This window comes from Ranitomeya imitator, chromosome 5 (assembly GCF_032444005.1).
Source record: "Ranitomeya imitator isolate aRanImi1 chromosome 5, aRanImi1.pri, whole genome shotgun sequence".
Classification (NCBI taxonomy): domain Eukaryota; kingdom Metazoa; phylum Chordata; class Amphibia; order Anura; family Dendrobatidae; genus Ranitomeya; species Ranitomeya imitator.
In genome coordinates, this window is record NC_091286.1 from 31,760,761 (window position 1) to 31,777,812 (window position 17,052).

The 17,052-nt window shown below is 43.2% G+C and overlaps 1 protein-coding gene across 1 annotated transcript in view; it reads left to right on the top strand.

Moving 5' to 3' along the window:
- The window catches only part of USH2A (usherin), an 824,795-nt gene that overhangs the window by 302,092 nt on the left and 505,651 nt on the right, over positions 1-17,052 (top strand). Inside the window, exon 27 of the mRNA XM_069726496.1 lies at positions 11,787-12,060. Within this exon, the coding sequence (XP_069582597.1) occupies positions 11,787-12,060 (274 nt within the window). The remainder of the gene's footprint in view (positions 1-11,786; positions 12,061-17,052) is intronic.

Consider the following 17,052-nt stretch of genomic DNA (forward strand, 5'->3'; position numbering starts at 1 on the left):
AAGTTTTTAATGAAACCCAATAGCAAATATGATTTTTAGCCCCAAAGGAAAGCATTTAGGTAAAAAATATATATATATTTTCTTTAAAAGTGGACATCCCCTTTAAATAAAGTTTGCTTAAAAAATTGAAAGTCTTTGCCCAAAAAATGAAGCTCTTATTTTTCCATAAAAATAATGTCAATGTTTAACCCCATATCGACCAGCTAAAGTTATTTTGTTTTAACTTTCTGAATTTCAGCAGCCATGACTGTATCATTTGCTTATAGATGTGATGATATGAAGCTTTGTTTATGGAGGTGAAAAATTTACATTTTTGGCACGGTTGCTTAATTTATATGCCACACTGAATAAATTCATGCGTGTAAATTTCTTGCTTTTACGTAATAAATGTAAATCAGAAATGTTCATATTTTTGTGATTTTTTTTTAGGGCTGTTTTTATTACGTTCTGTGTCACTTTGATACAATTTGCTGTTAGGGTACAGAAGGTGCTGACATAACAGGTAGAATATTTTTATTTTGGGATCTCAGAGTTAACTGCACTATGTATCCCCAGTCCTGCATCATCAGGAAACCATAGGGTTAAACATTTGGGATAAGAGGTTCCTCCATTTTAGGCCATTAAAGAAGGAGTTTGTCTGCCATTAGAGAGTTGAGTGGAAGACAAAAAGGATGTAAGGTCACAAAAAGTGTATTGTAGGTCATTAGGGATTAAAAACAATCAACAATAAAAAAAATAAATATATATATATATATATCACAAGAATAATGTCAAAGTTAAATATTATTGATACCACACTACACATGGCATAAAAAAAATCCCCTAAAAGTCTATAATTTGCTGGGTTATTTTTACTAACTTCTCATAAAAAACATGCATTTTATATATTTCTAGGCCCCAATATACTGAAAGCAAAAACTGTTTAAAATTTAAAAAAAATATATAAATAAAGACATATACTGTACATATACAGGTGTGTTTGGACACACCTTCTCATTTAAAAATGTTTCTGTATTTTCATGACTATGAAAATTATACATTCACACTGAAGGCATCAAAACTATGAATTAACACATGTGGAATTATATACTTAACAAAAAAGTGTGAAACAACTGAAATTATGTCTTATATTCTAGGTTCTTCAAAGTAGCCACCTTTTGCTTTGATGACTGTGTGGCACCCCTAGGGGTATTTGCCACAAAAATAGTTACTGACAGTAAGTACAAATACTAAAATAGCAAGACTGCACTACCACCTCCGGCCAGAAGGGGGAGCTCCAGAGACTCCCCTTGATCCATTCTGGTCTGAGAGAAGAAATGGCAGTTGGGCCAAGGAGCTGATAGTGAGAGGTCATACAGTTGAATCTCTAACAGCCCTGTGACTGTTACCAGGCCTAAATCACCGGCCTGAGGAGAAGAGGGATAGAGAAAAAGGACATTGTGAGAACCGGGTAGCATTAATCACTACCCAGAACAGGTGCAAAGACGGATACCGGATCCGTGGCTGTATTCATTATATATAATACAGCAACCGGAAAAACGTGAGGTGATATCAGCTTCACTAGGGTCGGATGCAGCAACAGACACAGAGTTCAGCGGTACTCCCAGAGGGGGTAAACCGATAAATGGACTCGGGTTGCCCGTCGAACCAGGACCCGGAGGGGACAGATTGGGCCAGCAGCCAGTTCACATACAGCAGCAGGGCCACACAGAAATTGCGCACAATAAGAGGCGAAGACCCCGGCAGGGTCAAAGTAACTCAGAGTTCCCATACAGACTCCGGTGACAGGACTGGTTGTAAATCCTTTTATGTTAAAGTAAACTGGTTAAACGTTTCAGTGCCTCAGTCTTTCATTTGGACAATAGCCATCTATCCAGGATCGAGATCGTCATCGCTGGGAGAACCTGCTGCTGATCAAGTAAGTGCCTGTCCCCTCATGATACCCCTTACACTGTGCATTGCCTGAGGCCACAGCACCGGGTCAAGCCACCCGTGACATCCCCCTCAAGAGACAGACTCCATTGGTCCGGTGCTGGGTACCCCGGTCTCTCGGGCGTCACAATTGGCGTCACGAACAGGATAGAGCCAGCCCGTATACCGGGTATTGTGTGCCGTGATTGGAGCCCAAAACTGTGAAAACTGGGATGAAAAATCTTGAAAATTGACTTTATTAAAGAAAAATCCATTCCCCATTGAAAACTATTGAAAGTGACTTTTCCCCATTGGTTATAATGGAGTAAAGATGGCCGCCATCCCCTGAGGTAATCACTTCATAACCGTTAGGCACGAGACTGTTAATTGAGCTACGCCATCACCTGAGCCCCAGTCTAACTGAAAAACTTCAGAATCCGCCATTACAGAGCGCGGTGGGTGGGAGCAGCAGGGGGCGTGTCATTGTGGGCGGCACCAAGCTGAGCGCTCTGACATCAGAGCAAGGGGAAAATCGATCCTGCTGCACAGCGGAACGAATCTACACTATCCCGACGGAAGCGGAGGACCGGAAGGGTCCGGATTAACTAAGGGGGCACAGTATGTCGCAGCACGGAGACGCCGCAGCACTCGGCAACGCTAATGCAGCTGAAAGACAGAGTGTCAATAGAGAGTCCGGCAGCGCAGCGGTGCAAGGAGTGGCGCCCATCATGCCGGTGCTGATGCCATATACCCCGGGTGGCCCATGGCTTCCAATGTATGAAGGTGAGCCTAATACCCTTGACGATTTCAGAGAAAAGATGCTGGCCCATTTTGACATGTTCCCTGTGGGTGAAGTTCAGCGTGTTAGTCTCCTGATGATGCAGTTAAGTGGCCATGCTAAGCGAGAAGTCACAGCATGGGCAGCTGATCTAAAAGGCACTGTTGAACGCATATTTGCTGGATTAAAAGCTACATTTGAAACCACGGCCAGCAGCAAAGCTAAAATACGATTCTTTAGTTGCAAACAAAAAGCTAATGAGGGCGTGAGAGACTTTGCCTTAAACCTGCAGGAAGCCCTTAAATCACTTACACTGGCTGAACCCATTTTTAACACCGGAGCGGATAAACTGCTAAGAGATCAATTTATTGAGGGACTCTACACCCCTTCTCACCGGGGGCATGTGAGCATGCTTGTTTTTAAGAACCCTGAATTGACATTTGCCCAATTAAAGGAGAGCGCTATACGTCTCCAGCTGGCAGAGGCACCTCGGGATCAGGATCCTGCGCAACCCATGACAGAGGCACCTCAACAACAGGGAGTGCCAGTGACATCAGCTATGTCTGGGGCCATTGCTAAGCCCCTGGGGCCCAGTACTAATGAGGCTCTTCAACAAAAGCTTGACTCTTTAGCTGATGTTGTTGCTTCAATGGCTAAAACCATGCAGGAGATGAGAGGACACAAGATGGAGTTGGCAAACTGTAGAGAGGATGTTCCATGGATGAGACCCCGGAGATACCCGACATGGAGAGGACGACCCCGCGACCGCTACCAACCGGATGGACAGCCCATTTGCCGCCGTTGCCAGCAGCCAGGCCACTTTGCACGAGATTGTGATTTAAACGGGAATCCCCTGGGAATGCGGGCCGCTTCGCAGGAATGAACTTTCAAGGCCCAACACCCTGGCATGACAGGTACATCGGAGGACGACCCATTATCCCTATCGTGCTGGACGGAATGCCCCTCAACGCTTTGCTGGACACAGGTTCCCAGATTTCATCTATACCGTATATCCTTTATAAGAGGTACTGGGCTGATGCAGATATTGATAAAGGGCCCTCTGATGTTGAACTAGATATATGGGCCAGTAATGGTAAGTTGGTACCGAAACTAGGATTCAGGGAGATGACCATAAAGATTGGTAAAGTAGAACTGAAGAAACAGGGTATAATTGTTGTTGATGTTGACCGGCGGAACTGTGAACCAACTGTATTGATAGGAATGAATGTGTTAGAGAACTGCTTTTCCGAAGTCATTTCTGTCTTACAGCAAATTGCTGAAACTGCCCAATCCTGCCAGCAGAGAGTTCTCCGGAGGGAAATAAAAGTATTGATGTTAAGGCAACAGGTAGAAGTTGCAGGTGGAGAAATCGGCAGTGTGAGGGTAAGTGATCCAACGTCTATTGTAATCCCACCAAAAACAGAAATGCTGGTATGGTGTAGAGCAGCCATTGGTACTAAGGGACGAGATTATCAAGCCTTAATAGAACCAGTGTACACCGACAGCAGGCCCACTATACTCACAGCACGAGGGATAGTCGAGGTACACCGGGGACGAGTGCCGGTACGACTTTTGAACTGTGGAGAGGAAGAGGTCACTTTGCCAAGGTATGCTACAATGGCAAAGCTATATACTGTTGACAACAATGCCATCACAACCATTGAGCCCTTAGAACCAACCTGTCAGGTGGAAGGCAATGGCTCAGATGGAGAAATGGAGGATTGGTGCCAACAGCTACACGTGGGCATAAATTCAACACCTACCCATCAAAAACAAGGGGTGTATAGGCTAGTGACGGAATATGAACAAGTCTTCAGTAAACACCCATTGGACTTCGGACGGATAGAAGGGGTAGAACACACAATCCCCACAGGTGACCATCCCCCAATAAAAGAAAGATATAGACCCATACCGCCCGCTCACTATCAATGTGCAAAAGATATGCTGAGGGAAATGAAACAGGCCGGGGTAATAAGAGACAGCTGTAGCCCCTGGGCGGCCCCTCTAGTGATTGTCAAAAAAAAGGACGGAACCATGAGAATGTGCGTAGACTACCGGAAGATTAATAACATCACCCATAAAGACGCCTACCCCTTGCCTAGGATAGAAGAGTCCTTAACTGCTTTGAAATCTGCTAATTATTTTTCCACCTTAGACTTAACAAGCGGGTATTGGCAAGTCCCTGTGGCTGAGAGAGATAAGGAAAAGACGGCATTCACCACACCAATGGGTCTATGTGAATTTAATCGCATGCCGTTCGGACTCTGCAACGCATCCGGTACCTTCCAGCGGCTGATGGAATGCTGCCTCGGACACAAGAACTTCGAGACCGTCCTCCTGTACCTAGATGATGTGATCGTCTACTCAAAGACTTACGAACAACACTTAATAGACCTGGCAGAAGTGTTCGAAGCCTTATCCAGGTATGGCATGAAAGTCAAGCCATCCAAATGTCACCTTCTCAAGCCAAAGGTACAGTACCTGGGACACATCGTGAGTTCGGAGGGAGTAGCACCAGATCCCGAGAAAATAAGCGCCATAAGGGATTGGCCAAGACCTACCAGCGCAAAAGAAGTGAGACAATTCCTGGGATTGGTGGGTTACTATCGCAGATTTATAAAAGGATTTACCAAGTTGGCAGCACCCTTGCAAGACACCTTGGTAGGGCAGACGAAGAAACCTTCAAACCGAAACCCTCCTTTTCAGTGGAACGACGAAAGGGAAGACTCCTTTGAACAACTAAAGAAGGCACTAACCGGAGAAGAGGTTCTGGCATACCCAGATTACCATAAACCTTTCATCCTCTACACCGATGCCAGTAATGTGGGACTAGGAGCGGTGCTGTCACAAAAGCAAGAAGGTCGGGAGAAAGTCATCGCCTTTGCAAGTAGAAAGCTCCGGCCTACTGAAAGAAATTCAGAAAATTACAGCTCCTTCAAATTGGAACTACTGGCAGTAGTTTGGGCTGTGATGGAGCGTTTCAAACACTATCTGGCCGCTGCAGAATTTATTGTCTATACTGACAACAATCCGTTGACCCACCTGGACACAGCCAAATTAGGTGCGTTAGAACAGCGATGGATAGCCCGGTTATCTAATTACAACTTCATAATCAAGTATCGAGCAGGTCGCAAGAATGGAAATGCCGATGCCCTATCCCGGATGCCACACTTGAGAGATGTAGAAGGGGAAACGGGGGAGCTTGAAGAAATTGAACTACCAGCCTTCCATCGTCCCAAGGCAAAACATCATCAGTCAAGTACCTATCAGAAACAACAAGAGGTGAATTTTAATCCGTTAGCACACCATAGATGGGCTGACACCCAAGACAGCAATCCGGCTGTGAAGTTGGTGAAGGAACTGTTGACTGAGCAAAGTGCATATCCCTATGAGGATGCCCCAGAAGAGACGCATCAACTCTGGAAAGAGAGAGGCAAAATGTTCCTGTATCAAGGGAAGCTCTGTAGAAGATACACCAATCCGAAAACACATGAATTGGTTTGGCAGATTATTGTGCCTAAACAAGATGTGAAGATGGTCCTCGAAGCTTACCATAATGGTGCTGGTCACTTCGGTTGGAAAAAGTTAGAAGTACTTCTAAGAGAAAGATTTTATTGGGTCGGGATGAGAAAATCAATCGAACAGTGGTGCAGAAATTGTGGCCCGTGCAACCTCAGAAGAAACGATCAAAAGAACCAAAGAGCACCACTGCAGCCCATAATCACCAAACAACCACTTGAACTTGTAGCCATGGACCACGTGAAGTTGACACCAAGCCGGTCCGGCTATGTCTATGCCTTGACCATCGTGGACCATTATTCACGTTTCTTGGTAGTAGTACCCGTAAAAGATCTGACAGCAAAAACAGCAGCCAAAGCGTTCCAAACGTACTTTTGTAGACCCCATGGATATCCGGAACAGGTTCTCACCGACCAAGGTACAGCCTTTGAATCAGAGATCTTCAGAGAATTCTGTAATATGTATGGTTGCAAAAAGATCCGGACGACGGCCTATCATCCACAAACAAACGGCTTATGCGAGAAGATGAACCATATTGTAATAGACCTACTAAAGACTTTACCTGAGACAGAAAGGAATCAATGGCCAGAGAAATTGCCTGACTTGGTGGATCTGTATAATCATGTCCCGGTGAGCTCCACCAACTGCACCCCAGCTTACCTTATGCGTGCAAGACCCGGCCAATTACCAATCGATCTAGAAATGGGAATTCTGAAACCAGACGCAGAAGTTCAAGACTCCAATTGGGATATCATACGGCAAAAGCAGTATCGCCAAGTGCAAGAGAGTGTGGAAAGAAGCCTTCAGCAAACTAGAGAAAGACAAGAGCGAACTTTCAACCAGAATGCTCTAGCGACCCCATTAAGACCGGGTGACCAAGTGCTCAAGAGAAATCGTCGAACCAATAAACTGGACAATCAGTGGGAAGCCGTACCCTACACAGTTTTACCAACAAGAGTGGATAATCCTAAAATGTGTCTCATTAGCAAAAACGGAGGCTTAACATCTGTACTAGTGTCAAGAGACAATCTTAAATTATGTCCGGAAGCATTGAAAGAGCCAGACGTTGTCCAGCCAGAACCAGAAGTTATTCAACCCATACAGGTTCAACCAGTAAAGGAAAAAGAAGAGGAAGTGTATCACACCTGTATAGGAGACTTTCCCAAAACCCTACTAACATACCATGGTGCAGTAGTGGTTCCCATGGTGGCCTTTTACCCAACACCGAACCCAATACCAGAAGTCCCAAGACAGGAAGAGGCTGACCCCGTACTACAGGAGGTTCCAGGCCAGGAAGAACAGATTCCTGGTCAGAGTAATCCCATTCACGGTGGACTTGCCAACTCCATAGTCATGGAATTATCTTTAGCAGAGCGGGCAGATACTACATCCGCAGTAGACAGTAGTACACCACATGAAGAGACACCGCTATTACGTAGATCACAGCGTAGTACCCAGGGTCAATTACCGGCCAGGTATGCAGATTACCAACTATAAAGCTCATAATGTGAATTGTATATATGTTATGCCGTATATAGTTAAACAGAAAATGTAGTATAGTCATTGCTATCAGTCTGCAACGTTTAAGCCCAGTGCCTACAGAGACTTGTCTGTATGAACTTATTGCATATTCTTGAACTTTTTATCAGCCCGGAGGCACTAAATCAAAGCTCCGGAAAGACTGCTTTTTGAACTTTGCTTTTTGCTCTTTTTGAACTTTCTTTAGACTTTATATTGATAACTCCGTTGGAAAAATCGAACTAAATTCCTGGACACTAAGTACAGTGCCGTTCCTAATACCTTCAAGGATAGAACTGTATTAATGGACGCTATTTGAAGTGACTTTTTACAGAACTCTATTTTTGTTTCCTTGAGTGGTTTTTGTAACTTTTCATTTTTAAGACTCTGTACATATTGTTATTTCAAAATGTTATTGTCCCACAGTCCCGGAGTACAGTTCTTAACTAAGGGGGAATGTGGGACCCATAGGGGTATTTGCCACAAAAATAGTTACTGACAGTAAGTACAAATACTAAAATAGCAAGACTGCACTACCACCTCCGGCCAGAAGGGGGAGCTCCAGAGACTCCCCTTGATCCATTCTGGTCTGAGAGAAGAAATGGCAGTTGGGCCAAGGAGCTGATAGTGAGAGGTCATACAGTTGAATCTCTAACAGCCCTGTGACTGTTACCAGGCCTAAATCACCGGCCTGAGGAGAAGAGGGATAGAGAAAAAGGACATTGTGAGAACCGGGTAGCATTAATCACTACCCAGAACAGGTGCAAAGACGGATACCGGATCCGTGGCTGTATTCATTATATATAATACAGCAACCGGAAAAACGTGAGGTGATATCAGCTTCACTAGGGTCGGATGCAGCAACAGACACAGAGTTCAGCGGTACTCCCAGAGGGGGTAAACCGATAAATGGACTCGGGTTGCCCGTCGAACCAGGACCCGGAGGGGACAGATTGGGCCGGCAGCCAGTTCACATACAGCAGCAGGGCCACACAGAAATTGCGCACAATAAGAGGCGAAGACCCCGGCAGGGTCAAAGTAACTCAGAGTTCCCATACAGACTCCGGTGACAGGACTGGTTGTAAATCCTTTTATGTTAAAGTAAACTGGTTAAACGTTTCAGTGCCTCAGTCTTTCATTTGGACAATAGCCATCTATCCAGGATCGAGATCGTCATCGCTGGGAGAACCTGCTGCTGATCAAGTAAGTGCCTGTCCCCTCATGATACCCCTTACACTGTGCATTGCCTGAGGCCACAGCACCGGGTCAAGCCACCCGTGACATCCCCCTCAAGAGACAGACTCCATTGGTCCGGTGCTGGGTATCCCGGTCTCCTGGGCGTCACAACTGCTTTGCACACTCTTGGCATTCTCTTGATGAGCTTCAAGAGGTAGTCACCGGGAATGGTTTTCACTTCACAGGCGTGCCCTGTCAGGTTTAATAAGTGGGATTTCTTGCCTTATAAATGGGGTTGAGACCATCAGTTGTGTTGTGCAAAAGTCTGGTGGATACACAGCTGATAGTCCTACTGAATAGACTGTTAGAATTTGTATTATGGCAAGAAAAAAGCAGCTAAGTAACAAAAAACGAGGGGCCATCATTACTTTGAGAAATGAAGGTCAGTCAGTCCGAAAAATTGGGAAAACTTTGAAAGTTTCCCCAAGTGCAATTGCAAAAACCATCAAGTGCTACAAAGAAACTGGCTCACATGAGGACCGCCCCAGGAAAGGAAGACCAAGAGTCACCTCTGCTTCTGAGGATAAGTTTATCCGAGTCACCAGCCTCAGAAATCGCAGGTTAACAGCAGCTCAGATAAGAGACCAGGTCAATGCCACACAGAGTTCTAGCAGCAGACACATCTCTACAACAACTGTTAAGAGGGGACTTTGTGCAGCAGGCGTTCATGGTAAAATAGCTGCTAGGAAACCACTGCTAAGGACAGGCAACAAGCAGAAGAGACTTGTTTGGGCTAAAGAACACAAGGAATGGACATTAGACCAGTGGAAATCTGTGCTTTGGTCTGATGAGTCCAAATTTGAGATCTTTGGTTCCAACCACCGTGTCAGTGTGACGCAGAAAAGGTGAACGGATGGACTCTACATGCCTGGTTCCCACCGTGAAGCATGGAGGAGGAGGTGTGATGGTGTGGGGGGGCTTTGCTGGTGACACTGTTAGGGATTTATTCAAAATTGAAGGCATACTGAACCAGCATGGCTACCACAGCATCTTGCAGCGGCATGCTATTCCATCCGGTTTGCGTTTAGTTGGACCATCATTTATTTTTCAACAGGACAATGACCTCAAACACACCTCCAGGCCGTGTAAGGGCTATTTGACCAAGAAGGAGAGTGATGGGGCGCTACGCCAGATGACCTGGCCTCCACAGTCACCAGACCTGAACCCAATCAAGATGGTTTGGGGTGAGCTGGACCGCAGGGTGAAGGCAAAAGGGCCAACAAGTGCTAAGCGTCTCTGGGAACTCCTTCAAGATTGTTGGAAGACCATTCCCGGTGACTACCTCTTGAAGCACATCAAGAGAATGCCAAGAGTGTGCAAAGCAGTCATCAAAGCAAAAGGTGGCTACTTTGAAGAACCTAGAATATGAGACATATTTTCAGTTGCTTCACACTTTTTGTTAAGTATATAATTCCACATGTGTTAATTCATAGTTTTGATGCCTTCAGTGTGAATGTACAATTTTCATAGTCATGAAAATACAGAAAAATCTTTAAATTAGAAGGTGTGTCCAAACTTTTGGACTTTTACTGTATACGCACACATACAGATAGAATATACATATATATATACATATATACAGTATCTATCCATCTATCTATCTATCTATATAACTTGAAAGCAAAGTGATCTTTCATTAACAAAGAAAACATCTTCATGATAGTGAATCTTTAAAGGGAACCTGTCACCTGAATTTGGCGGAGCAGGTTTGCGGTCATATGGGCGGGGTTTTTGGGTGTTTGATTCACCCTTTCCTTACCCGCTGGCTGCATGCAGGCCGCAATATTGGGTTGAAGTTCATGCTGTGTCCTCCGTAGTACACACCTGCGCAAGGCAAGATTGCCTTATATTAAATTATATTCATTTTTCCAAGAAGCGACTATTGTGGTTTTGAATTTTGCATCCTATTAATTAAACTAAGTGCAATACAATAATATAAATGTGCTGCAGATAAAGGCAGATGTAAATCTTAGACATAATCATGGATAATACCACCTTTGCCCTTGTGGCCATTGCTCCAACAAGTGCTTTATCTAATTAATAAGGCCAATCTACGGATCTGTGAAGGCTTCCTCCTCCCCTTGGATGATTGAACTGATGCAGCATATCGAAAGTACTTTCAAGATAGAACATTCTTGTAGATAAGACTTGGATCCATTGTAGATGTTATAGCATGGATAGATCCTTCCCAAGTGCAGGGAAAATTTCAAGGAGCTGCAAACTAGACAATTGTCTAGGACTCCTTTGATTTGGGGCTCAGGAGATTGAGATTGGATAAAAAATTCAGAACTTGGTAAAACAAAAAATTGTTTTTGTGCCAAATTGTTTTGTGCTTGTTTCTTGCGCTCTGAGCTGGGGTTTTTATTGATATCATTTTCTGGTACATGCAATGTTTTCCTAATTTCTTATTGCATTTTTTGGAGGGATGGTGGCCAGTAAAAAAAACTACTTTGGCTAATTACACATGCAGCTTTACTAAATATTAATTTTTTTCAGCTTCTGCATCTACTTATTTTGTTGAAACGGGGGTGATTTAAACTTTAGTATTTTTTTTTTTACTTTCTTATGTTTTTATTGTTGTTTGCACTTTTTATTACTCCCCTTAGGGGACTTTAACCTGTGATCTCTTAATCACATGTACAGTAGATTACAATACATTATGGTGCATTGTATACTGTAATTATTGGTATCCTATGAAGATTAGCTACAGGTTGGACTTAATAAGGTTTTTTTTAAGGGGCAAGTTTTCTCTAAATTCAAAGAATTTATCAGTAGAGATTGTGATACAAAATTTAATGTTGCATTTATTTATTTTTTCTTACAGGTTCAGTTAGATAACGGGAACCTTCTTGTGAAATATAAAAGTAACTCCTCTCTGATACACGGCCATCTTTGGGCCGGGCTTTCATACTGCGATGGCCGGTGGAACCACCTATCATTAGAGAAGGAGGGTAAACATTTCTATATCCGGCTCAATAACTTGATGGAACGGATGGTTGAGCCTGAAGCTCTCAATATAAAGGTTAACGCTCCAGTCTTTGTTGGAGGAGTCCCTGAGTCTGTGCAAATCTTATTTCCAGAAATTCATATGCAACAAGGTAAGATCACGGAATTTAGAAAAAGTTTTACCAGTTGTCATTAAAAAGCTTAAATGGACGTTGTCATTTCTAACAAACTTCGGGATACATAAATGTTACAAGCAAATGTGAGATACATTGCTCTTAATCTTATTACATAACTATGCTTCTTTTTCCACTAATGAGCCATTTCTTGCACCTCTGCATAATCTATCATTCGCTCTGAAAAACTAGTAAAATCTGAAATCTAGCTCTAAAGTTCTAATCCTCGGCTTTGAGCCCCAGCTCCAATATCTATCTCTTATTAAACTTTCTATTCACCTTGTATATAACTTCCTTTTTGCTTTTCTTTCATTTTTACCTCACTCATCCCTTCACTCATCGCCTCACTCCCTACTTCCTTCCCCCATTTCTTTCTCTTTTAGTCTTTTTTTCTTTCTTTCTACCTTTTTCTTTCTCTTGCTTTTTTTTCTTTTCTTCCCTCACTCTCTACTTCATTCTTTCATTTGTTTGTTTCTTTTTCTATATTTTTCTATATATATTTCTTTCCAACTTTTTTTACTTTCTTTCAATTTTTCTGTCCTCTTTCCTCCCTCCCTTCTTTCGCAACTTCCTTCTTACTGCCCTCATTTCCTTCCTTCTTGTCCCTCCCTAGATCCCTCATTTCTTTCCTTCCTCTCTCTCCCTCCCTTCTTTCCTCATTTCCTTCCTTCCTCTTTCTCCCTACCTTCCTCCCTAATTTCCTTCCTTCCTGTCTCTCTCGCCATTCTTCCCTCATTTCCTTTATTCCTCTCTCTCCCTCCTTCCCTAATTTCCTTTCATCCTCTTTCCCCCTTCTTTCTTACTTCACTTCCTTCCTCTCTCTCCCTTCTTTCTTCCCTCATTTCCTTTCTTCCTCTTTCCCCCTCCTTTCTTACTTCACTTCCTTCCTCTCTCCCTTCTTTCTTCCCCATCTTCCTCTCTCCTTTACTTCTTCCTTCATTTCCTTCCTTCCCCTTTCTCCCTTCCCTCTTCCCTCATTTCCATCCTTCCTCTTTCTCCCTTCCTTCTTCTGTCATTTCCTTCCTTCCTTTCTCCCTTCCTTCTTTCCTAATTTCTTTCCTTCCTTCCTTTCCCTTCCTTCTTCCCTTCCTTCCTTCCTTCCTCTTTCTCCCTTTCTTCTTTCCTTCATTTCCTTCCTTCCTCCCTCTCCCTTCTTTCTTCCCTCATTTCCTTTCTTCCTCTTTCCACATCCTTTCTTCTCTCATTCCCTATCTTCTGCTCTCTTCCTTCTTCCCTTCTTTCCTTCCTCTTTCTCCCTTCCTTCTTCTCTCATTTCCTTCCTTCCTCTCTATCTCTCTCCCTCCCTCATTTCCTTCCTTCCTGCTAATATCTTCCTTGCTTTAGACAGACTGCCAGCTCACTGAAGTGTCAGTTTACTACTGTTGCTTAAACTTTATAAAAAGGCCTGGGGGAGGAAGAAACAGAAAAAAAAGGAGGCACACACAGACCCGTGCTAGCTTCTAGCAAATGTTTAACGCTCCACAGAGCTGATTTCACAGCTACACTGCTCATTACTGATGTATAATGTCCTAGATGCTGCTGCTTCTGAACATATTGAGAAAGTAGAGCATGAAAACCTTTCCTTTGTGTGTGCTGTATATGGTAAACATCATGGTCCAACATGCCCAACTTAGAGACAACTGAAAGCTAGAAATAAAGCCGCTAAAAAATAAAAACTGATGAAAAATGCAGGATAGAGTTCATATAATGGCCAGAAATTGTGTTTTTCCTGATTATTCTGAAATGTCACTGGATATTAAATGCTTTAAGTTAGAACAAGAGAGCAAGTAACATGGAGCAGGACTTAAAGTTTAAAGGGATATTCTCATTTGCACCATATGGTTGTCATTTTATACCCTCCTGTTGTAGCCAGAGTGAAGAACCAGTGAAAACGTCCATACTATAAATCCGTTTGTGATTAGCTGCATGTAATACTATATGTTCCCAGTAGCGAATGATACCGGGAAAATGAGCAGCTGTTTGCTGCTGATCTCAGGTGGCTCTTATATTAAAGGGGCCATCTGTGATGAGACAACCCCTTTAACTTATTTCTTATCAAGATTGCTGATGAGTAAATTACATTCATCCTGGTTCTAATATTCAGTGTAGCAAGTTTCCTAATGCCCCCTCTCCTAATCCACCCCACAGATTGATGTAGTCTGAGGGCTGCATGTACAATGAATGCTATTACAGAGGAGACTCTCCAGGGATGACTACCAAAATCTGTTATCATGTGAAAACTACAGAGAGCCTTATTGAAATACATGATCTCGATACAGCTCCCCCGAGGCTTCTGTCTACATCATAATTTGCTTCTTATTACTTAGTCTTCACGACCTGAGAACTTTTCAAAGAGACAGAAAATGCTGAGCTGGCAATTATTTCTTCCCTCAGTGAAGGATGCGTCTACATCGTGAAAGTCAATCTTTATTGTTATTTTTGTATTGTTTGGAAAGAGAAGAATATTGTAGCATTTAAAATCTAATACGGAATTTATAAATTAAGAAAAATCTATAAACCCTTCATTAATCCATGATTTTCTCCTTTCTGTTATCTATCAGACCTGGAACCTCATAGCTACTAATTATCTATTTAAAGTATTTTCTAATTAATATCTCTTATAAATCTACTATCTATCTTCTATTTTGTATATACCTACTATCTTCTCATCTCATATATTATCTACCTAATATCTATCTCTTATCATTCTATACATCCATCTTTCAGTGTATTCATTTCATTCCTTTCATTTTTTCTTCCTTCCTTTTTGTCCCTCCCTCTTTCTTATCTACCTTTCATCCTTTCTCGCTCATTCTTTCTCTCCTCTCCTCCTTTCATCCATCTTTCCTATCTTTGTTCTTTCTTTCCCTCCCACCCTTTCACCCTCCTTTTGTCTCCTTCCTTTAACCTTCTTTCTAATTTTAATCTAATCTAAACCTTTCCTTCCTTCCTTTTTACCTTCCCTCCTTATTTACACCCTTCCTTTGTGCTTTCTTCACTTTCTTTTTTCTCTGCCTTCTGCCTTCCCTCTTTTCTTCCCTTAACCCTAGAATGCGTGACCATAGAAATCTACACTATTATGTACCTGGGGCCTTTGAGGCCTGTTTTCAAATAACATGGAATAACTCAAAAAATTTTTTTTTTCAAAGTTATTTGAAAGTAAGCATGCATTCCCACTAGCTCTGGGGTCCGCCTGGACAGGATTTCGTAATGGATCTGACCTCCTGGTGACTCCAGCTAAGGCTGGTAGAACGCGTACCTGGGGCCTCGCAGGCCTGTCAGGTTACTTTTTTATTATTTTCTGTAAAACTACTTTAGTTACAATTTTGAAACTCTAGGTATTCCTCAGCTATATAGTTGTTAGTAATTTCCAGTTGTTCGTATATTTTTATGTTATAGGCATTTCGTATAGCAACGCTTTTTTTGTGAAAACCCCATATTCACGTACCTGGGGCCTTTTAGGCCTGTCTGCAAATAACATGGAATAACTCAAATAAAAATACTTTTCAAAGTTTATTTTAAATTTGCAAAGTAAGGATGCATTCCCACTAGCGCTGGGGTCCACCAGGAGGGGATCCGTAATGGATCTGACCTCCTGGTGACCTCAGCTAAGGCTGGTGGAATCCCGGCATTCCATCAGCCTTAGCTTGAGTTACCAGGAGGTCAGATCCATTATGGATCCCATTCTGGTGAACCCCAGCGCTACTTGGAACATAGCCTAAGATGTGTATAATTCCAAAAAAAAATTATGTACATAAAACAACAAAAATGTAACTAAACGGGCACGCCCAATATATTCACTGAGTACAATATTTTATGATGGATACATTTTTTCTTATAAAAAGTTTTTACATAAAGTCTGTAGCAAACTTGGTGCAGGAATATTTATTTTCCACTTTACATATTCCCCCGACAATTCTTGCATATTATTTTTTCTTCAGAATGTTCCCTGCATACATTTTGTCCGCAAGTAGAACAGAAACTCTCCGATTTTCTTTCTTTCTTTGCTGGACAAATATAGCAGCGCTTTCTTTTTTTTTTCTCTTTGCTCTGGCTGTTCCTGAAAGCATATTCCACATCGGATCATTGCCTCTGTAATTTGCCTTGATAAGCATATCATGCTGCTTCTCTCCATCATAGTAAGCATCAAAAGTTCATAACAAAGTTCTGTCAAAAATAGACGTCTCTTGTCATTCCTGTTGGCATGGAATTCTGGATTAGTTTGACAATAAACAATATAGCTATTGAGGGATGACACATCAAGGATATTGGAAAAAAGGGCAACAGGCCAACGTTTAGTCTGCCTTTTACACGAATATTCATTAATCATTTCGTCCATCTTGTCGACACCTCCTTTTGTCTTATTATAATGAAGTATAATTTCAGGTTTTTGTTTCCTGTCATTGGTGTCAATACTTTCATCGTGATGCATTGTGCTCTGTAATATCACAGATTTCTCTGATCGCCCATGATGGCACCACGGAGAGAGGGGATCCGCCCACCAAGGACAGGAAACCTACGGATAAAAAGGCGGTACCACTCTCCTGCATCAGTTGGTTTCCTGTCCTTGATGGGAGACCTACGGACTTACCAGTCAGCGTTGGAATTCCGGGGCCAACCAGTCCGATTCAGGCAGCTGGGGTCCCTCTGCCTCGGCTGGGGTGGTGACCCGAGGCACCACCGCTGGGGGCTAGTGGGCCTCAAGGGTGCGTGGAGGAGGTGACAAGGAGTTCGCGGTCACCTCCTCAGGTAAGATGCAGCAGCGGCAACATCCAGGGGGGTCCCTCTGTGGTTGCGGGAGGTGCGGCGTGGCCCTCCCCTAGCTCGCGTCAGCCTGCACACTGCAACGCCATCGGGCTTGCAGAGCCGCGCAATAAGGGTCTGCATAGGACCGGGGGTGCCGGTCAGCAGCGCCATATCTGTACTCCGGGCGCCATCTTGGAAAGTCGGCGCATGCCCGGAACTGCGCTG